At 47.8% G+C, this 22,114-nt stretch overlaps 1 protein-coding gene across 1 annotated transcript in view; it reads right to left on the bottom strand.

The window, feature by feature from the left end:
* Window positions 1-21,681, bottom strand: part of txndc11 (thioredoxin domain containing 11) — a 29,384-nt gene extending 7,703 nt beyond the window's left edge. The window contains exons 1-11 of the mRNA XM_072464067.1: window positions 21,389-21,681; window positions 17,823-17,919; window positions 13,404-13,523; window positions 13,018-13,115; window positions 11,224-11,353; window positions 11,055-11,148; window positions 10,646-10,758; window positions 10,206-10,409; window positions 8,727-9,285; window positions 7,427-7,572; window positions 6,139-6,251 (exon numbers count right to left, since the gene is read on the bottom strand). Of these exons, the coding sequence (XP_072320168.1) occupies window positions 6,139-6,251; window positions 7,427-7,572; window positions 8,727-9,285; window positions 10,206-10,409; window positions 10,646-10,758; window positions 11,055-11,148; window positions 11,224-11,353; window positions 13,018-13,115; window positions 13,404-13,523; window positions 17,823-17,919; window positions 21,389-21,525 (1,811 nt within the window). The 5' untranslated portion in view covers window positions 21,526-21,681. The remainder of the gene's footprint in view (window positions 1-6,138; window positions 6,252-7,426; window positions 7,573-8,726; window positions 9,286-10,205; window positions 10,410-10,645; window positions 10,759-11,054; window positions 11,149-11,223; window positions 11,354-13,017; window positions 13,116-13,403; window positions 13,524-17,822; window positions 17,920-21,388) is intronic.
* Window positions 21,682-22,114: the final 433 nt, after the last annotated feature.

Genomic DNA, 22,114 nt, shown 5'->3' with positions numbered 1-22,114 from the left:
TTCTGTCACAAATATTATCAACATGCACATTGAAATCACCTGTAATGACCAAACCATCAAAGTCTGTGCATACGACTGAAAGCAGTAAAATCATCAATAAAACTTTGGCAGTGCTGGGGAGACTTGTATAAAACAATGAAGAGAATGGATGGAGACCGTTTTAGCTCCATTTTAAAGGATACATACTCAAATGATGAAAACACCCCAAAAGAAAACCTGCGGGTAATTATTTCATCTCTAAAGACAGCACAGACTCCACCCCCTTTTTTGTTTTCTCGTGTTTCAGATTCAAACTTAAAGTTGGGTGGAGCAGATTCTATCAGAACTACATTTCCTGTGTTTTTGTCAAGCCATGTTTCAGTTAAAAACATAAAATCAAGATTATAAGAAGAAATAAAATTATTAATTAAGAGAGATTTGTTACATAAGGATCTGACATTTAGCACAGCAAGTTTCAGACTAGTTTCAGTGGGACTGGGCTTTATCTTTTCACAGGGAATATGAATCACATTTCTCAGATCGGGCCTGACTCGCATTTTGTTTTTCCATCTGTGTGATGATATGACTACAGAAATAACACTAGGGGGGGCTCTTTTTACATAGGGCCCCGGGTTTGTTTGATTTTTATTGTGACAATAAGTCCCGGCAACGCTGAGACCCAGTGCATCCTAGCTATGGGAAAGGCGAGGTGGGATGGAGGGTGGGGCTTTTGTAGCCGGGGAGAGTTTGGGACCAGGTGAAAGGCGAGGGGGGATGGGTGGTGGGGCCTTTGTTGGTGTAGTCGGCTTGTGCGGGGAAGAGTTGTTATGTATTGACATAACTCTTGATCTTGCTATTATGGGTGTGAGTGGAGCCATCTGCCTGATTTGATCAGACATTCAAAATGGCTGGGAAGGCCCATGGGTGAGGGTGGACATGAGAAGGAGAATGAGGAATCTGTAGTGGGAGTAGATGTTGCAGGGGGAACCCAGGGCTGGCCTGAAGGCAGGGGCGATGACAGGGATGTTGTTGGGCCTGTCACAGATGGGTCCAAGGCCTTTGAAGATTGTTGTGGTGCTGTTGCTGATGAATCCTTCGCTGGAGGCGGTGGAGGTGAATGTGGAGCAGCTGGAGCTGAATCCTTTTCTGGTGGTGGTGGTGGTGGTGGTGGTGGTGGAGCGGCTGCTGATGAATCCTTTGGTGGAGGCTGTGGTTGTGGTGCTGTTGATGTTGAAACATTGGCTCGGTCTCTGGCTGATGGAGCAGGAATTCTTCTCTCATTCCTCTCTTCTCTAACTATCTGCTCAGGACCCTGTCCAGGCCCAGTCCAATGCCTCAGAGCGTGGAGCAGGTTCTCTGTCAGCACCCTCACTCCACCTCTCCACATTTCTCTTAAACAGGTCCTCTCGTTTCCAGAATAGATAGAAGTTCTCAATGTAGTGTAGTCCTCTCGGGGAACACTCTTTGGACAGCCATGTGTTCAGCTGAAGAAGCCGGCTAAACTTGTTTATCCTCCTGTCGATGTTTGGAAGAGGTCCACTTATGAATGTTTTGATTTCCATTTTATCAAGCACGTCGAATAACTTCAAGATGTCTCTTTTCAAAACTTCAGTCTGTTCCCGCCGCATGTCCACTGCACCCACGTGCACAATCAGCTGTTTAGCTCCTCCATGCTTAGCCATAATATTTGGAAGGAGTGACGTTATCTCCCTCTCCTTGAACCGACACCTTAACGTGGCGGAGGGGTTTGAGTGCCCGAATGATCCCGGGAGCTATGTTGTCGGGGGCTTCATGCCCCTGGTAGGGTCTCCCAAGGCAAACAGGTCCTAGGTGACGGGTCAGACAAAGATCGGTTCAGAAGCCCCCTATGATGACAACACAAACAAGGCAGTTTACGTCGCCCGGATCGGCGTCACCGGGGCCCCATCCTGGAGCCAGGCCTGGGATGGGTGCTCCATGGCGAGCGCCTGGTGGCCGGGTCTTACCCCACGGGGCCCGGCCGGGCACAGCCCGAAAGAGCGACGTGGGGCCGCCCTCCCGTGGGCCCACCACCCGCAGGAGGATCCATAAGGGGCCGGTGCAGAGAGATCTGGGCGGTAGTCGACGGCAGGGGCCTCGGCGACCAGATCTACAGACACAGAGACTAACTCTGGGGACATGGAATGTCACCTCGCTGGGGGGGAAAGAGCCTGAGCTTGTGCGGGAGGTTGGGCGATACCGACTAGATATAGTCGGCCTCACCTCCACGCACAGTTTGGGCTCTGGAACCCATCTCCTCGAGAGGGGCTGGACGCTCCACTTCTCTGGTGTTGCCCGCGGGGAGAGGTGGCGGGCTGGTGTGGGCTTGCTGATAGCCCCTCAGCTCAGCCGCCACGTGTTGGAGTTTACCCCGGTGAACGAGAGGGTCGCGTCCCTCCGCCTTCGGGTGGGGGACAGGTCTCTCACTGTTGTGGCGGCCTACGGGCCGAACAGCAGTGCAGAGTACCCGGCCTTCTTGGAGTCCTTGGGAGGGGTACTGGACAGTGCACCGACCGGGGACTCCGTTGTTCTACTGGGGGACTTCAACGCCCACGTGGGCAATGACAGTGACACCTGGAGAGGGGTGATCGGGAAGAACGGCTTCCCCGATCTGAACCCGAGCGGTGTTCAGTTATTGGACTTCTGTGCTAGCCATGGATTGTCCATAACGAACACCATGTTCAAGCACAAGGGTGTTCATCAGTGCACATGGCACCAGGACACCCTAGGCCGGAGGTCAATGATCGACTTTGTTGTCGTGTCATCAGACCTCCGGCCGTGTGTCTTGGACACTCGGGTGAAGAGAGGGGCAGAGTTGTCAACCGATCACCACCTGGTGGTGAGTTGGATCCGCTGGCGGAGGAGGAAGCCGGACAGACTCAGCAGACCCAAGCGCATTGTGAGAGTCTGTTGGGAACGTCTAGTGGAGCCCTCTGTCAGTAGGGTATTCAACTCGCACCTCCGGGAGAGGTTCTCCCATGTCCCGGGGGAGGCTGGGGACATTGAGTCCGAGTGGACCATGTTCTCCGCCTCCATTGTTGATGCGGCTGCTCGGAGCTGTGGTCGCAAGGTCTCCGGTGCCTGTCGTGGCGGCAACCCCCGAACCCGGTGGTGGACACCGGAAGTAAGGGATGCCGTCAGACTGAAGAAGGAGGCCTATCAGGCCACTCTGGCTTGTAGGTCTCCGGAGGTCATCGACGGGTATCGGCAGGCCAAGCGAGCCGCGGCTCGTGCTGTCGCAGAGGCAAAAACCCGGGCCTGGGAGGAGTTCGGGGAGGCCATGGAGGAGGACTATCGGTCGGCACCAAAGAAATTCTGGCAAACCGTCCGGCGCCTCAGGAGGGGGAAGCAGTGTCTCACCAACACCGTTTACGGTGCGGGTGGAGGCCTGCTGACCTCGACTGGGGATGTCGTCGGACGGTGGAAGGAATACTTTGAGGATCTCCTTAATCCCTCAGTCACATCTTCCGAAGAGGAAGTAGAGACCGGGGACTCGGAGGCTGGCTCATCCATCACCCAAGCTGAAGTCACTGAGGTTGTTCGCAAACTCCTCGGTGGCAGGGCTCCGGGGGTGGATGAGATCCGCCCTGAGTACCTAAAGTATCTGGATGTTGTAGGACTGTCTTGGTTGACACGTCTCTGCAACATCGCGTGGCGTTCGGGGACCGTGCCTCTGGACTGGCAGACCGGGGTGGTGGTCCCTCTGTTCAAGAAGGTGGACCGGAGGGTGTGTTCCAACTACAGAGGGATCACACTCCTCAGCCTCCCAGGTAAGATCTATTCCAAGGTACTGGAGAGGAGAATCCGACCGATAGTCGAACCTCGGATTCAGGAGGAGCAGAGTGGTTTTCGTCCCGGTCGTGGAACACTGGACCAGCTCTATACCCTCCATCGGGTGCTCGAGGGTTCATGGGAGTTTGCCCAACCAGTCCACATGTGCTTTGTGGATCTGGAGAAGGCTTTCGACCGTGTCCCTCGGGGTGTCCTTTGGGGGGGTGCTCCGGGAGTACGGGGTCCGGGGCCCTTTGCTCAGGGCTGTCCGGTCCCTGTATGACCGGAGCAGGAGCTGTGTTGGCATTGCCGGCAGTAAGTCAGACCTGTTCCCAGTGCATGTTGGGCTCCGCCAGGGCTGCCCTTTGTCACCGGTTCTGTTCATAATTTTTATGGACAGAATTTCTAGGCGCAGTCAGGGGTCGGAGGGGGTCCGGTTTGGGGACCACAGGATCTCATCTCTGCTGTTTGCAGACGATGTTGTCCTGATGGCTCCATCAAACCCGGACCTGCAACATGCACTGAGACGGTTTGCAGCCGAGTGTGAAGCGGCTGGGATGAGAATCAGCACCTCCAAATCCGAGGCCATGGTTCTCGACCAGAAAAAGGTGGCTTGCCCTCTCCAGGTGGGTGGGGTGTCCTTGCCCCAAGTGGAGGAGTTCAAGTATCTCGGGGTCTTGTTTCACGAGTGAGGGAAGGATGGAGCGTGAGATCGACAGGCGGATCGGTGCAGCGGCTGCAGTGATGCAGTCGCTGCATCGGACCGTTGTGGTGAAGGGGGAGCTGAGCCGAAAGGCAAAGCTCTCTATTTACCGGTCGGTCTACGTTCCTACCCTCACCTATGGTCATGAGCTTTGGGTAGTGACCGAAAGAACAAGATCGCGGATACAAGCGGTCGAAATGAGTTTCCTCCGCCGTGTGGCTGGGCGCTCCCTTAGAGATAAGGTGAGGAGCTCGGCCAAACGGGGGGAGCTCGGAGTAGAGCCGCTGCTCCTCCACGTCGAGAGGAGCCAGCTGAGGTGGCTCGGGCATCTGTTCCGGATGCCTCCTGGGCGCCTCCCTCGGGAGGTGTTTCAGGCATGTCCCACCGGGAAGAGGCCCCGGGGAAGACCCAGGACACGCTGGAGAGACTATGTCTCTCGGCTGGCCTGGGAACGCCTCGGGATCCCCCCGGAGGAGTTAGAGGAAGTGTCTGGGGAGTAGGAAGTCTGGGAGTCCCTGCTCAGACTGCTGCCCCCGCGACCCGGCCCCGGATAAAGCGGCAGAAGATGGATGGATGGATGGACGTTATCTCAGAAACAGTGGCGCTTGGAAAACAGTGTGTGTTGATCTTTTCATGCGTCACGTGACATGTCGCTCCGTCTCCAATCAGCAAGCAAGACTCTGTGACCTTGACGGCTCCTTCTGTCTGCTGGATTTTGGCCACGTCATCTTTTACATTTTTCCTTCGTTCATTGAATTCAGTCTCTGAAAGTGGTAAAAATCTGTCTTTGTATCGTTTAGGCTTTGCCCCAAGTTTGTTCCAAGAAACAGCCTGGTCTTTCTGGTTTTTAGACAGTTTTGGAAACGACACAGAGTCACTGCGGTTTAGGTTGAAAGTAGCAGTTTTTCTTGTAAAAAGTGTGCTCTTCTTACCATCGGTTGACACAGGAATGGTATCGTGAAGACCATTTTCAGATTACAAAACAAATATCCGTGTTTTCAGCTCATTAATTTCTTGTTGATATTTCCGACAGCGTTCACAGTCTTTCTCCCTTCTTCTCCCGGACATGTCGCTGGCGTCAGATATGTCGTTAAAACTGTAAAAATGTTCTTACAATCCTTGGTTTACTTGAAAAAGTCATAAGCAAAAATGTTTGGAAGACAAAAACTGATTAAAAAGCAAAATGAATAAGGAAAGCAGCGATAGCAAACGGAGCGTTCGAGAAAGCGTCTGCACTCTTCGGAAGCAGGAAGTAGATACTCCATCATGTCTTACTCTGAGGGTCTGCAGCAGCTGAAAGTCTGCTCAGACCTGGAGGAACTGTCAGCTCAAAGATCTGTGTCACGTCATCAGGAGTGACCTCTGAAATTGTAGGCACAAACTAATAAACTGGCACAAAAATGTCAAAGTGAGTGTGTTTAAAGCTCACTGCTCAATACTGCCCTCTTGTGGTGCAAGTGGCTTACAATGCGGGAAGTGCCAGTCTGCAGTTTCTGCAGCCATGGACGTTTCTTTTTGTTGTCTCCGTTATCAATTCAAATCAAAATGTTACAGGCTATGTTTCAAAGGAACAATCCCCCCCAAATCAGGAAGGAAGCATTTGCCTGAAACCCATGAACTACAGTTCCTACCTACACATACAGTGAGCAGTGGGGGCAGTACCGTACCTGGCCACAGTGAGGGCGCTGTTGCCCTGCAGCAGGCGGGCCAGCTGGATGAGGAGGTGGTGCAGCACAGAGCAGAAGCCACACCACTGAGTGTAGCAGAGCAGCAGGACATCCTGGAACACACAGCCCTGAAACGTGAGCTGGACCTTTTCTTCATTATTATGCAAACTACATTTACATTGGTTTGCTCCTGTTCTAGTCCTTTTGAATCCTGATTTAGTCCAGGTTTAATCCCGGGTATCAGTAGCTCCACAGCACAAAGCAAAAGCGCACACACACATCAATCTGAAACAACACGTTTTCAGGAGACGCTGATCAATCCGACGGTTCATGGGCCCGTTTAGTGTTTGATCAACAAAAAGGCAGGCTTTTAGATAGAGGGCCGTCTTCCCGTATTTTGGACGGGGTATTTTGAAAAGTGGACGGGCATTTGAGTGCGGAACGGGGTCATTGTATTAATAAATCTCAGAAAAAAAGGGAATATTATCATTAAATCGAGCTGGGAAGCTTTTGACAGTAGTCCACCATTACAGTTTACTGTTTACAAGTGAAAATGTGCATGCTGCGCGCCGATTGGTCGACAAAATTTGTGTGCTTGGCTCCGAATGGCTGCTGAGCCATGGTCCAGAGAATGCCGAAGCTACTCGTTTTTTCGCGCACTTTGACAGAATTTCATCCAAACCTCATTAAATTGATGAAGATCACCGAAACTAAGTAATCCAGAGCGCCGTCTGGCGTAAATTACGGCGCTCGTTTACGGCGCATGGCATTAAAAACGCTGCTTTATTTTGTAAAAGCGTCGGAAAATACGCCACGATACGCCGTTCCTAAGTGGCGGAGTGTGATCATATTGGCTTTCCATATTTTTATAGTACTTTTTATTAGTCCGGAAAATGCCGAAGCTAATCGTATTTCGTAACATTTCAAAATCAGTCAATCCTGACAGACCAGGAAGTGGACACGTGAATACTTCACTGGAGACCCTTGTGTGTTTAGAAAGGAAGAACTTTAATACTGCCGGAGCCAATTATGGAGCCAAATAAATCAATTTGACTTATGTTTTTATAAAACTTTATGAGACAAAAACACCCTTTCAAAGACAGAAGTGTCTCCCCGTGAAGTTCTCTCCTCATGTGTAAAGTCTCCTGAAGCTCAGATTTAGAGATTTTTAGAGCAATTTGACAGAATTCAGGTGGAAATGGTTCTGATGACCGTGCTATTGAGTAGAGCTAGCCACGGGGGCTGCTGAGCAAAGAGCCTGCAGACCTCATGGCTCCAGTGCATGTACCTGCTGGACGTCCAGGACAGTGTGGCTGAAGGAGGAGCTGGTCACCTCGGTGATCAGGAGCGGAGGAGAGGACAGCGCCTCCTCCTGTCCCACCAGGTGTCTGTGCAGTGGACTGTAGGGGGCGCTGAAGTTCACAATGAAGCCCTCTGCAACAGAGCCAGAAGTTCACAGAGATGAGACAGGCTGAAGTTAACACAGCTCCACACCCGGTGTACTCCCCCCTCCGGCCTCACTCGCACACCCGGTGTACTCCCCCCCGGCCTCACTCGCACACCCGGTGTACTCCCCCCTCCTGGTACTCCCCCCCCCCGGCCTCACTCGCACACCCGGTGTACTCCCCCCTCCGGGTACTCCCCCCCCCCCGGCCTCACTCGCACACCCGGTGTACTCCCCCCCGGCCTCACTCGCACACCCGGTGTACTCCCCCCTCCGGGTACTCCCCCCCCCGGCCTCACTCGCACACCCGGTGTACTCCCCCCCGGCCTCACTCGCACACCCGGTGTACTCCCCCCCGGCCTCACTCGCACACCCGGTGTACTCCCCCCTCCGGGTACTCCCCCCCCCGGCCTCACTCGCACACCCGGTGTACTCCCCCCCGGCCTCACTCGCACACCCGGTGTACTCCCCCCTCCGGCCTCACTCGCACACCCGGTGTACTCCTCCCTCCGGGTACTCCCCCCGGCCTCACTCTCACACCCGGTGTACTCCCCCCCGGCCTCACTCGCACACCCGGTGTACTCCCCCCCGGCCTCACTCGCACAGATGTGTGTGTGTGTATGCAGGTAGGTGTGCAGGTGTGTGTAGGTTTGTGCAGGTGTGTGTGTGTGTGTGTGTGTGTGTGTGTAAGTTTGTGCAGGTGTGTAGGTGTGTGTGTGTGTAGGTGTGTGTGTGTGTGTGTGTGTGTGTGTGTGTGTGTGTGTAAGTTTGTGCAGGTGTGTAGGTGTGTGTGTGTGTAGGTGTGTGTGTGTGTGTGTGTGTGTGTGTATGTATGCAGGTAGGTGTGTGCAGGTGTGTGTGTGTGTGTGTGTGTGTGTATGTGTGTATGCAGGTAGGTGTGCAGGTGTGTGTAGGTTTGTGCAGGTGTGTGTGTGTGTGTGTGTATGCAGATAGGTGTGTGCAGGTGTGTGTGTATGTGTGTATGTTTGTATGCAGGTAGGTGTGCAGGTGTGTGTAGGTCTGTGCAGGTGTGTGTGTGTGTGTGTGTGTATGCATGCAGGTAGGGGTGCAGGTGTGTGTAGGTTTGTACAGGTGTGTGTGTGTGTAGGTGTGCTTAGGTGCGTAAATGCGTGTGTAGACTTACCCAGGTCCTGTGTGAGCATGGCAGTCTGGCTAGGCTGTAGAACATAGTGCACTTCATCCTTCAGGTCAACAATGGCAGCAAACGAGCGCTTAGGGGCTCCGGGTTCTTGAGGCATTGAACTGCTGTTGTGCGTGGCCCCCAGCCGCACTGCCAGGGGCCAATTGAGCTCTGCGTCCAACAGGTAGAATCCCAGGGTCTTGTTGGTGAGGCAGCGCAGCCCTGTGAACTGCACAGACCCGGGGCCAGCGGCCAGAGGAGCCGGAGGGGCCACAGTGGCCAGGTCCCTGGGGCCTCTGCACTGGCAGCAGGCCCTGTAGTGGCTGAGGGCACTGTAGTGGCTCAGGAGGCAGCTGCAGCAGACAGGACAGGAGTCGTGCAAGCAGCAGTGAGGTAGACCTGAAGGGCCCACAGAGGGAACTGGGCAACCTGAGGATCCCCCGGACCCTTGCCGCTCCAGGCACAGCTCACACACTGCACTGGACAGGGGCACAGGCACCGAGTGGCAACATGGAGCGCCCTCACTGGGACACGAGTGGTACTGCACTGCCAGGTCTTCAACCTGAAGACGAAAAGCAGTTCCTCTACATGAAGCGTACAGTGTAAAGTTCCCTCTACATGAAGGGTACAGTTCAAAGTTCCTCTACATGACGTGTACAGTGTAAAGTTCCTCTAGATGAAGGGTACAGTTCTACATGAAGCGTACAGTGTAAAGTTCCTCTACATGTGTAAAGTTCCTCTACATGACGTGTACAGTGTAAAGTTCCTCTACATCAAGCGTACAGTGTAAAGTTCCTCTAGATGAAGGGTACAGTTCTACATGAAGCGTACAGTGTAAAGTTCCTCTACATGTGTAAAGTTCCTCTACATGTGTACATGTGTAAAGTTCCTCTACATGTGTACATGTGTAAAGTTCCTCTACATGTGTAAAGTTCCTCTACATGACGTGTACAGTATAAAGTTCCTCTACATGTGTAAAGTTCCTCTACATGACGTGTACAGTGTAAAGTTTCTCTACATGTGTAAAGTTCCTCTACATGACGTGTACAGTGTAAAGTTTCTCTACATGTGTAAAGTTCCTCTACATGACGTGTACAGTGTAAAGTTCCTCTACATGACGTGTACAGTGTAAAGTTTCTCTACATGTGTAAAGTTCCTCTACATGACGTGTACAGTGTAAAGTTTCTCTACATGTGTAAAGTTCCTCTACATGACGTGTGCAGTGTAAAGTTTCTCTACATGTGTAAAGTTTCTCTACATGACGTGTACAGTGTAAAGTTTCTCTACATGTGTAAAGTTTCTCTACATGACGTGTACAGTGTAAAGTTTCTCTACATGTGTAAAGTTTCTCTACATGTGTACATGTGTAAAGTTCCTCTACATGACGTGTACAGTGTAAAGTTCCTCTACACGACGTGTACAGTGTAAAGTTCCTCTACACGACGTGTACAGTGCAAAGTTCCTCTACATGAAGCCTCTGACCTGTTGTAGGAGGGCACTGGGTTGAGGTCCCAGAGGGTCATGAGGCAGGAACAGGAGCAGGGCGGGCCCCTTGAGAAGCTCCTCCTCTAGGAGGCGTGACTTGGTGCCAGGCGGTTGTAGCCATTGGAGGACGGTCTCATAGTGCCGAAAGACCCAGTTGCAGATGGCCTCAGAGGTGAAATTCAGCTCAGCTCGAGGAAAAATCTGTCTCGCACACACACACGAGGAAATGTGACATGTTGTGTTTGTTTTCTTACTTTTGTTAATATAAAAAACAACAGTTATGAAAGTTAAAAAGGAAAATAGAACGGACCACATTTGTTATTATATATAACACCCTTGCCTATGAGAAAAAGCTCAGTGTTGACAGGTTTTCAAATCCCGTTAATAGAAAGCTCCTTCAGTGGGGAACAGGCCCTGGGGCAGACGATGTGGCTCACCAGAGAGGAGTTGAACCTTCGATGGAGGTAGATACTGCCCTCCTCTGGGACTGGGATGGTCTGTGCCACTCGTCTGCTGGTCACCACCCCGAAACGCACTGCCCCACGGAAATCTGACACAAAAATCACAATTGACTCACTTCTCTAAAGCCTGGTGTCCACTACACAATTTTCTTTTGTGTTAAAACATGCATGGATGTCACACAACCTTTTAAGTACTGCTGGCCACATGTTTGCGCCATTTTCCTTTAAATGCATTTACCCTTGGTCACATGTTTGTGTGTACTTTGGTTACATGTTTGGTAGGGATTCATTGTAGGTGGAGTGAGCTTTTGCCCTAACTAAATGGTGCAGTGGACATCCAACTGAAGCCTGTGGCACAAACATGAGGCGGCGCTGTGGCCCTCACCCCGGCGCAGGGCCTGCAGGGCAGACAACATGAAGGTCACATACTCTGGGGACTGTGGAGACGAGCTGAACTGGAAGAAGCCCACCACTCGAGGCTGAGGAGACAGTAAACAAGAGCTTTACACACACTTCCAGGTGAGTCCAGGTGAAGACAAACACAACAGTCCTACCTCATGATACGACAGGAAGTCCTGCAGCACGGCTTCAGAGGACAGGTATGTGAGCGGAGTGAGTACTTTCAGAATAAAGCTCTCCACATACGGGGCCACAAAAGGACCCTTGTACTCTATCGGCCCAAATCTGGAACAGAATATTCTCATCTGTGACGTATTATCATTTCTATAAACAACGTAACGTGTAACGTGAGTAATACGCTTCAATGTCAATTTGCAATTACAGTCTAGGCTTTAATGTATTTCACAAACTCTTCAATCAATACTTGTCAGGAGCAGGAGCTATAGACTTCCATGTACAATGGCTTGTACTCTCAGAAGGGCCTGAGCTCAGCAGCCTCTGCAGAGTTTGCATCGTTCTGCCACACCCTAAACATGCTTAGTAAGCAAACTTCAGCTGGCTAGATCTGACCGAGCCCAAGTCCCACTGGGTCAAATGCAGAAGACAATTTACACTACAGGGACAGTTAAGTGTCCTTAAAATGTTTGACAGGCTTTCATGATCATCTCATTGTGGGAAATGAGGGGGGAAAGAGAGGGGGGCGCCAATGCAAAACGGGGGCGTTTTGAGCGCCGCGTCCGACGCTCAAAACGCAGGATTTGTGCCACAAAAACGCTGGACATTAGTCCACATAGACTTTGAATGTCAACTGGACGCTTTGGATGCCGCGGTGTGTACGGGGCTTCAGAGTTCATCCAACGGTTTGCCATAATTTACAACAAACATTTGGATGAATGTACATCTTTATTTGGCAATAGTCACTCTCTGAGGAGTTTTGGCTCCTCAGAGAGTGTTTTTTATTGTTTATCATGACGTCACATGAAAGCAGGAAGTTAAATTATAAACCTGAAAAATGTTAAACTGGGAAAACATTTGTAAAATGTTTAGCTAAATCTTGAAACTGTATTACTTTGCAGAGGAGGAAAGTCACCTGCGTGATTCCATGGAAACAGAATGTAAAAAGCAATACAATTTATGCCATTCTGTGGAATAATATAGCTAAGAGAAACATTTCCATGGAAACGAGCAGGAGGCTCTTTCTCCAGTCCGGTTTGTGTGCAGTAAAAACAGCAGAGGACACACTACATGACTTTGAGCCAGATGTTCTTCTAGTATTCAGTCACACTCTCTGTCACACTCTCTGTCACACTCTCTGTCACACTCTCTGTCACACTCTCTGTCACACTCTGTCACACTCTGTCACACTCTGTCACACTCTGTCACACTCTGTCACACTCTCTCACACTCTCTCACATTCTCTCACACTCTCTCACACTCTCTCACACTCTCTCACACTCTCTCACACTCTCTCACAGCTTCAGTCTCAAAGTGTGGACCAGTTACGACCGGACTCACGACTAGACTCCAGTTACAGTCATTCAAATATGTTTGCTCTGGTGCAGCAGGATGTTTAGTGACACTTCTGCTCACACGGAGCCCAGGGGCCAATGACAAGAGGCGGAGGAGGCACTGGAAACATCCGCGTCGGAGCAAAACATTTCTATTTTTGTCTTTACAGAAAAAATGCTGCACAAACAATAAGAAAAGCATACATTCCACCTTAAACAATATTAATACAGAAAGGGCACATGCAGACTCTCTCATTAGACTCTATAATCACAGACTCTCTCATTGGACTCTAGAGTCACAGAGTCCAGTCGCGCAGTTTGAACCCTCCTCAACGTTCTAAATCTCTCCTGTCACGGGCACTTTAACCTGGAGTGTAAGCTCGGCCCTCCACATTTCAGTCAAAGCGCTCTCGTGTGTTTGTGTGCTGGGCTTTGACCCACCTCCTGTAGAAGATCTGGATGCTGGGATACTGGTACAGGCGCTTCTGTTTACGGCAGCGACCGTGGCTCCACCAGCAGTTCACTGCCACAAACTGCACCTGCAGGCAGAGGTGTGCTGGGTCACATCAGCCGGGGCACAGAGGGGGCGCACACAGAAGAGGGCGCACACAGAAGAGGGCGCACACAGAAGAGGGCGCACACAGAAGGGAGCGCACACAGAAGGGAGCGCACACAGAAGGGAGCGCACACAGAAGGGAGCGCACACTGTGCGCCCAGAGGGGGCGCGCACACAGAAGAGGGTGCGCACACAGACAGAGAGACAGAGAGACAGAGAGACAGAGAGACAGAGAGACAGAGAGACAGACAGGTGTACTCTTACTACGTACCTGTTTGGCCAGCTTTTGGGCCACGAGCTGCACTTCCTGTCGCGCTGCCATGGAGTGAGCACACCACGGCGCGTAGAGGAAGATCAGGGACACCTCAGCTACACTACGCAGACGCTCAACCTGAAGGACACACAAACACTGTGCTCTTCATCACAGCTTCAGGTCTTTACATTTTTTCATTTAGATTTAAAGTAAGGACAAAGGCTACAAACGATTTTTTTGGCCCAAATCTGAGTCTTATTTCCTCGTGTCGTGGACTGTCGATTAGTCCTGCCACGTATCAATCATAAAACGCACCTACCGCTCACCTGCAGCCGCGTGTGGCTCGTCCCCACGTTTCCGCATGTCTAAGCGCATTGATCTATTATAATATAGTTCCCTCAGTGTACGGGACAAAATGAAGACGGAGAAAGACAGTTCGAGCTGACTAAGAAGATGGAAATCTACAGGAGACGAGAGATGTGATGTGATCCATCGCGCTAATAAACAAATGCACGTGTGTGTTGTATCAGTCTGCACGGGGGAGTGGCATGAGCACTTCAGCCTGAGTTCTCAAATCGCAGAAAAATCATCCATTGCGCCTTTAATCCTAATTAGTCAACCACAGAAAAATAATATTTTTATCAATAAGACAGTTTATTTGTAAATATTCTCCATCTTCAAAGTCTTCAATCACCATATTTCAACCTTTATTTGGTAAAAATGTTATTCTAAAAAGTCTATGTACAATTGAACTAGTCACTTATGAGCCCTAAAACTAACAATGCATTTCACTCATTTGAAAGCCTCATGCTGTCGATCACATGTCCAAATATGAAAAACCAAAAAGGAGTTTTGTTCATAGTTATCTACCGACCTCCTGGTCCCTACTCAAAGTTTTTAACAGTTTTCTGACTTTATATCAAACTTAGTGCTAGCCTGGGATAAAATAGTTATAGCTGGAGACTTTAATATCCACGTGAACGTGAGTGATGACGCTCTCAGTAATGCCTTCAGCGCCTTGTTAGACAGCATTGGTTTCACTCAGAATGTAAATAAACCGACTCACACTCACAAGAACACTCTGGATCTTGTCCTAACGTATGGAACAGAGATTAGTGACCTCATTGTCCTCCCTCAAAACCCTATATTGTCAGATCATTTCCTAATTACCTTTCAGTTTATTCTTAAAGATCATCCAGTCCCACAAAATAAAGTTATAATGAAAAGGACAATATCTGAAAAATCTATCTCAAAATTCAAAGAAATAATAGAGCCAATACTCAGTGACATGTCATGTGATCATGTCATGTGATCATGTCATGTGATCATGTCATGTGATCATGTCATGTGATCATGTCATGTGATCCTGCTGAGAACAGCTTTAGTCCCAGTATAAGTGATCAATTTGTCGACTTGACCATGAATTCTCTGAAGTCTGCTCTTGATGTTGCAGCACCGTTAAAACAGAAGGTCATTAGGCCAAAGCGCGCCTCCCCATGGTACAACCAAGAACTGCGTTCACATAAACAAAGAGTTAGAAAGCTAGAGGGATTATTTTCTCGCTCTCACACAGAAGAATCCCTAAAAGCATGGAAAAGTTGCCTGCTGTCCTATAAGCAGGCTCTGCGTAAGGCCCAAACCAGATACTATTCAAATCTAATAGAAGGCAACAAAAGTAACACTAAATTCCTTTTCAGCACTGTAGCCAGGCTAACAAACTGTCACAGTGCAGTAGAGCCCTCACTCCAAGCTTCTCTCAGCTCTGATGATTTCTTCCTATTTTTAACAATAAAATAAAAACAATCAGAGATAAATTAGATGAAATTACCCCCGCTATTAGCCCTGAACTAGCCCAAGCTGTAAATCTAACCTGTAAATTTAGAAAGGTTCACAGCTGTTGATCAAGCAGAGATAACTTCAGCCATTATGTCCTCTAAAAGCTCAACTTGTGTCCTAGACCCCATTCCAAGCAGACTCCTCAAAGACATTCTCCCCCTAATTATAGACCCTATTCTTAATATAATAAATACTTCACTCGAATGTGGCTATGTTCCACAGTCCTTCAAACATGCAGTCATTAAACCTCTTCTGAAAAAGCCTAATCTAGATCCCGACCTATTGGTAAACTACAGACCTATTTCAAATCTTCCCTTTGTCTCTAAAATCCTTGAAAAAGTTGTAGTAAAACAGCTTTGTCGCCACCTGCAGGACAATAACTTATTTGAAGTTTTCCAGTCAGGGTTCAGAGCCCACCACAGCACTGAAACTGCACTAGTTAAAGTCACAAATGATTTGTTATTAGCCGCTGACGATGGACTGGTCTCAATCCTGGTTCTGTTGGACCTCAGCGTTTGACACCATTGACCACAACATTCTACTGCAGAGGTTAGAATGTGATGTAGGTGTTGGAGGAACAGCCCTCAGCTGGTTTAAATCCTATCTATCTGATAGGTTCCAATTTGTTAATGTAAACCAGAGCTCCTCACCAAGCTCTAAAGTAATTTACGGTGTGCCACAGGGATCAGTACTTGGTCCAATTCTGTTTACTCTTTATATGCTGCCGTTAGGCAACATTATCAGAAATCATGGCATTAACTTCCACTGCTATGCAGATGACACTCAGCTGTATTTATCAATGAAACCTGATCAGAGCGATCAAGTAGACAGACTTAGTGCTTGTGTGAAGGAGATAAAAACCTGGATGACACTAAACTACCTGCTTCTTAACCCTGAAAAAAACGAGGTCATTGTGCTTGGCCCTAAGCATCTACGAGACGCTCTATCTGAGCAGATAGTCACACTGGACAATGTCAGTGTAGCCTCCAGTTCTACTGTAAGAAACCTTGGAGTCTTATTTGACCAGGAGCTCTCATTTAAAGCTCATATAAATCAAGCTTGTAAAACAGCCTATTTCCATTTGCGCAACAAGAGCCAAAATCAGAAGAATCCTGCCTAAAAGTGATGCCGAAAACATGCATTTGTAACGACCAGATTAGACTACTGTAACTCCTGCTCGCAGCGTGTCCTAAAAGCTCCATAAAAAGCTTTCAACTGGTTCAAAATGCAGCAGCAAGATTACTAAGAGGAACAAAAAGAAGAGAGCACATTACGCCGGTGCTGAAGTCTCTTCACTGGCTCCCCGTCGAGTTTAAAATCAAATTTAAAATTCTACGCCCGACGTACAAAGCCATAAATGACATGGCCCCATCCTACCTCAAAGATGCTATAGAACCATATCATCCAAACAGAGCTCTTCGCTCTCAGAATGCCAGCCTTCTGGTGGTCCCAAGAGTCTCTAAAAGTACTGTAGGAGCTAGAGCCTTCTGGTGGTCCCAAGAGTCTCTAAAAGTACTGTAGGAGGTAGAGCGTTTAGCTACCAAGCTCCTGTGTTATGGAATCAGCTCCCGACCCATGTTAAATATGCTGACACAGTCTCTTCATTTAAGTCCAGGTTTAAAACGTTCCTCTTCGAAATCGCTTATGGTCAGAGTAGTTAGGAACAGAAATATAAACCCACAGCTTTAGCTATGCTGCCCTAGGAGCAACTATGCTGGGGGAAGTGTGACATCACTATCCTCTTCTTCTGAATACTTATGCTATCAAACAATATTTATTTTTTAATTCCACTTGCAAACTGTTCACCGCCTTCTTTTTCTTTTTCTCACTCCTGAGGACCTGTGGACCCAGATGCCCCTCTCCTGGTGAAGTGGTCCCTGCCCCGTGTGGACGGTCCCTCATCTGCCTGAAGAGTGGGTCCAGTTCCAGTCTCCCTCGTGTCCGTCTGTGAGAGTCGGATCTCTCCTTCACTGGAACTCCTCCAGGTTTCTACGCTTTTTTCCCAAAGAGGTTTTTTTGTAGTTTTTCCTGGCCGAGAAGGAGAGTCTAAGGACAGAGGACCCTGGGACATCGTCCCTCGCCACCACAGACATTGTCTGATTCCATCGCCACCACAGACATTGTCTGACTCCCTCGCCACCACAGACATTGTTGATTCATTTCTCCCTGTGGCCCTCAGAGGCGGCTGTTGTTGTGATTTTGGGCCTTACAAAAATAAATTGATTTGATTGGTCAACAAGTAAAATCATGGTTAGTTGCAGTTCTAATCAGAAGCTCTCAAATCAGAAATAGTATTTACTTTAAATGTTACCAAGTGATCTTCTCTTTACTGTAAAGGAAAGAATAACCCTACAGAAAACATAGTGACAACAAAATGTATGTATACATTTTTTGGATGAAGTATGATTTAGCTCCTTTTTTCAGCCTTACTTAATCGTAATGAAGTTGCAAAATTACAAACATAAAATGAGCTTCCAGAGTGGGAGAGGGAGAATGCCAGGAGGACATATGCCACATCAGTGTCAGTGTGTAAGGGTTATTTACATATAGGTCATTATGGTATTGTAGCCAGGCACTACTGCCGAGAATGTAGGTCCTCACCTGATCGATCTGTCCCAGGTAGAGGTCCACCACAGGGGCCTCAGAGGAGAAGAAGCGCCCCGGGGGCCGGGCGGGGGCCACCACGTTCTTAGCACGGCTGCATACACAGATGACAAGAGGTCTCACACACACATCACATACAAAACAATCTGACTATTACTTTCAAATACAGGTAAAGCCTCCGGGAGCAGATTGATAAGGGTGCTTCACAATACACTTCAGATTGGAATAGGACTTGATTGCCTGGCTGGTTCGGATCGTTTGGGTTATTATGAACTCTGATCCGGACCAAAGAAGCGAGCTCTGGTCCAGTTGAAAAGGCCAGTCTCAGTCCGATTGAATCAAACTCTGGCGCGACTCGTCTGAATTGTGAACGCAAACAAACCCAGAGAGCGGAACAAAACCAGGAAGTGACCGTGAAGTGAGCCACGCTGAGACATACGTGAGGCTCAGGATCAAAACAAACTTCTGTGTGAGATCCATAACAGGACAAATGACACAGAGAAAGACGTGAAAGACACAGAAGCAGGTCGAAGTCAGGTTTAATTAGAATTACTGAGGGTCACACCAAAATATATCACTTTTTCCATTATACCTACAAAAATAACAATGTTTTAAAGTCAAAGCAGGTTGTGCACACGCGGGGGAAGGTTGTGCACACGTGTGGAAGGTTGTGCACACGCGGGGGAAGGTTGTGAACACGCGGGGGAAGGTTGTGCACACGCGGGGGAAGGTTGTGCACATTTCCGTAAGACTTTGTGGCAGTTTGTTTCATCAAGCCACATTCTGCTATGACACAAATACAAATGAGCTTTACTTTTACAAACGATTCTATAAATAAGATAAAAAAAACACCATAAATGACAAAGTCTGTCTTAAACTCTGAGCCATAAGAGAGGAGAATGAAGATGAGCACGCAACGATTACAGTACAAATATTGACGTGTGATATAGGGCAACAGAATAGACATAAGACACACAGACATAATACAAACATCTGTGGAAAACCAGGAAGATCTTTCTTTTCGAGGACAATAAGCTAGTTTCTACCTTTTAAGGATCAGAAGATATTCACTGATAAGTAAAATGTTTGTTTCTTGGGGCCCAGAGAGTTAAAGGCGGTATGGACGATTTTTCGGCGATTTGAGAACGCAGGCGGAAGTGCACATGCCACTCCCCCGTGCGGACCGATACAACACACACGTGCGTTTGTTTATTAGCGCGACGGAGCGCATCACAGCTCTCGCTTCCCGTAGATTTCTGTCCACTTCTGCGTCAGCTCGAACTGTCTTTCTCCGTCTTCATTTTGCCCCGTACACTGAGGGAACTATATTATGATAGATCCATGCGCTTAGGCACGCGGAAACGTGGGGGCGAGCCTGACGCGGCTGCAGGTGAGCGATAGGTGCGTTTTATGATTGATACGTGGCAGGACAAATGATTTATCCACGCCACGAGGAAATATGATAAAAAATTTGCTGAAAAAAATTGGCCATACCACCTTTAAAGCAGTAAAAGCTTTTGGAAATGTACATATACTGCTAAAAACATGCTGCAATAAATAAATAAATAGAAGAATGAAAAACAGGTAGATAGAATCCATAATTAACCATGGATTTATTCAACCCGTTACAGCTCAACTCTTATTCTCTTATTATAAAATACTGTTGTATTGTTACAATAGTATTTAGTAATAATATAGTAGTAATATTAGTGTGTGAGCTCCAAACGAGGGTCACAAAAGCGGACGAAGCCTGTACAATACAGACACAAAGCAGCGGGTGAGATTATTTGCATATATTTTGCTGCTGAGAATCCAGAGTTCTGATGTGGCCAAAGCAACAAGCAGCAACGAGGCCTTAACAGTTCTACACAGCCTTAACGGTTCTACACAGCCTTAACGGTTCTACACAGCCTTAACGGTTCTACACAGCCTTAACGGTTCTACACAGCCTTAACGGTTCTATACAGCCTTAACAGTTCTATACAGCCTTAACAGTTCTATACAAACCAATTCTAAACTCCGAAACAAAGGGAAAACTAATGATAATTAAAGCCGTGCTAGCGGCGATGATGGCTCTCGCCACCCGCGCGACCGTGTTTTGTTGTTGTTGTTGTTGTTGTTTTATGGCAGTTGGCATCCGAGTGTCGCATTACCGCCAGACTTTATTCTTTAGACTTTATTCCAGAGCTCTTCTTCTTGTTTTGATCGCGATTGCCCCAACACTGCTTTATGCTTTAGACTTTATGCTTTAGACTTTATGCTTTAGACTTTATGCTTTAGACTTTATGCTTTAGACTTTATGCTTTAGACTTTATGCTTTAGACTTTATGCTTTAGACTTTATGCTTTAGTGAAAAAATGACCATGAATAATAATAATAAGAAGAAGAAAACAGGCGAGAACAAAGACTCGTCGCATTCCATTCTTTACCTCAGAATATTACAAAATATGAAAAATCCAGAGGGTTTTGTCAAAGTAAGTCTCAGGTACATGAGAGTCAGAGCCTGACATTTACTATTGGATTTGAAGATTTAAATGGAGACACTATTAATGAAGGCAAAGATTTTACTGGACAAATACTCACAGAAATGATATTTTTTAATTCAATCTAAATGCATTATAATATTATAGTAAATAATATACTATTAATCAAACTGTAAATTAAAATATGAATGTCTTAAAAGGAGACATATTACGCTAAATAAAGTGTTTCCTCATCACTCGTTTAAAGTTGCATTTTCACTGAATCTTTTATTGTCCTGCAACTGAGGCACCAATGCTCCGAAAATTCCTGTTTTCACCTACCCCCTATCCCCGCCCACATCCCCTGTACTTACCGCGTTATTAGTTGGAAAAATGAACGACCCCAAGTGTAACGTTGTAAATGTCTCGTAGCAACTTTTCTAAAATAAAAACAAGTAAATGACAATCTGCTACTCGTTACAGTTGTCACTACGTCACTATGAAGAGGCGGGGCTTTTCAGATCTGCACTTTTCAACAGGAAGTCAATGGACCCGTTTATAAATAACTTGTTTTTGATCAATATTGCAATTTACAATGGAACAAAATGTAAAATGAGGAGTTACACGTCATGCTTCAACATTAAGAACCTAATATATATATATATATATATATATATATATATATATATATATATATATATATATATATATATATATATATATATATATATATATATATATATATATACCATCTCCTTGAAAACAGGTTACGTGTATGAGCGCGTCTACTTTGGCAAAACAGATTTAGTCAGGTTAAAAACCAGTTTCTCCGCTGAAACCACATTATATTCCACTTCACTTTCGCCTCCATTCTGGACTTTAGAACGTTTTTGGTCACAACTTTAAAAACAACGTAAACAAGGTAAAATAATGATGTTTTAGGTCAATTTAATCCTATTCCAGTGGCTCCCAAACCGCAGTGACAAAGACATAAGCTGGTTGCGGTTACAGTTACACACAGGATCCATAGCGGACACTTCAATACTTACATACTTTAATACTTCCATACTTTATATCTGTCTTTCTTTCTTTCTTTCTTACCCGCATGTGAACTTGACAGCCAGCAGGAGCAGCACGCCGAGCACGATGGCCCCGCACATGAGCTCGGGTCTCCGGGCCATCAGGAACAGCACCTGCCGCCGGAGTGACTGCCTCAGCCGGCGCAGCAGCAGCAGCATTACCGCCTCTGGTCCGCGGCTCGTCCCATTTACACGCCCCCGGCTGCGGTGCGCTCTACGCGGCCATCATTTGCCTGGCCGCCCGGGGGGGTAGGAGGGGTAAACAACCTGCACACGGGCGGTCGCACACACGCGTTACACACGACGCCGGCCTGGATTGGTCGTGAGCGCGGCGGAGCGGAGCTGCTCGTTTCAAACGCGGCCGCACCAACCCTTCTTCCCCACGTCGACTTCTCACTTCCGCAACAGTGACGCCGCCGGCCCGGGGAGCGGCGGCAATGTACGGCATTCAGGAAAAACGAAGACGCCTTGGCTAAAATTGTAGAACTTACTTTACCAAATATGAATGACAAGAGTAAGGCTTGATCACAGTGTCAAAGAGCATACACGCTTACATTCATTCTGCATTGTAGAAACACACTTTAGTCAGGAGATTGTTTTGTTGTGGTCACGCACTTTAACCACGGTCTCTTGATAAAGCTAACGTATTCTCATTACTGAGCAGCAGGTGGCGTCTGATTTAAGGCGACACCAGGCGTAACATACAGAACCGGTGCATAGTATATATAATTCTATTCTATTTACAGAC

Source organism: Eucyclogobius newberryi, unplaced genomic scaffold, assembly GCF_026437365.1.
Source record: "Eucyclogobius newberryi isolate DKJ021-1_F unplaced genomic scaffold, fEucNew1.0.hap1 SCAF_4, whole genome shotgun sequence".
Lineage (NCBI taxonomy): Eukaryota > Metazoa > Chordata > Actinopteri > Gobiiformes > Gobiidae > Eucyclogobius > Eucyclogobius newberryi.
The sequence above is the reverse complement of the archived record's forward strand: the minus strand, read 5'-3'. Positions and strand labels throughout refer to the sequence as shown.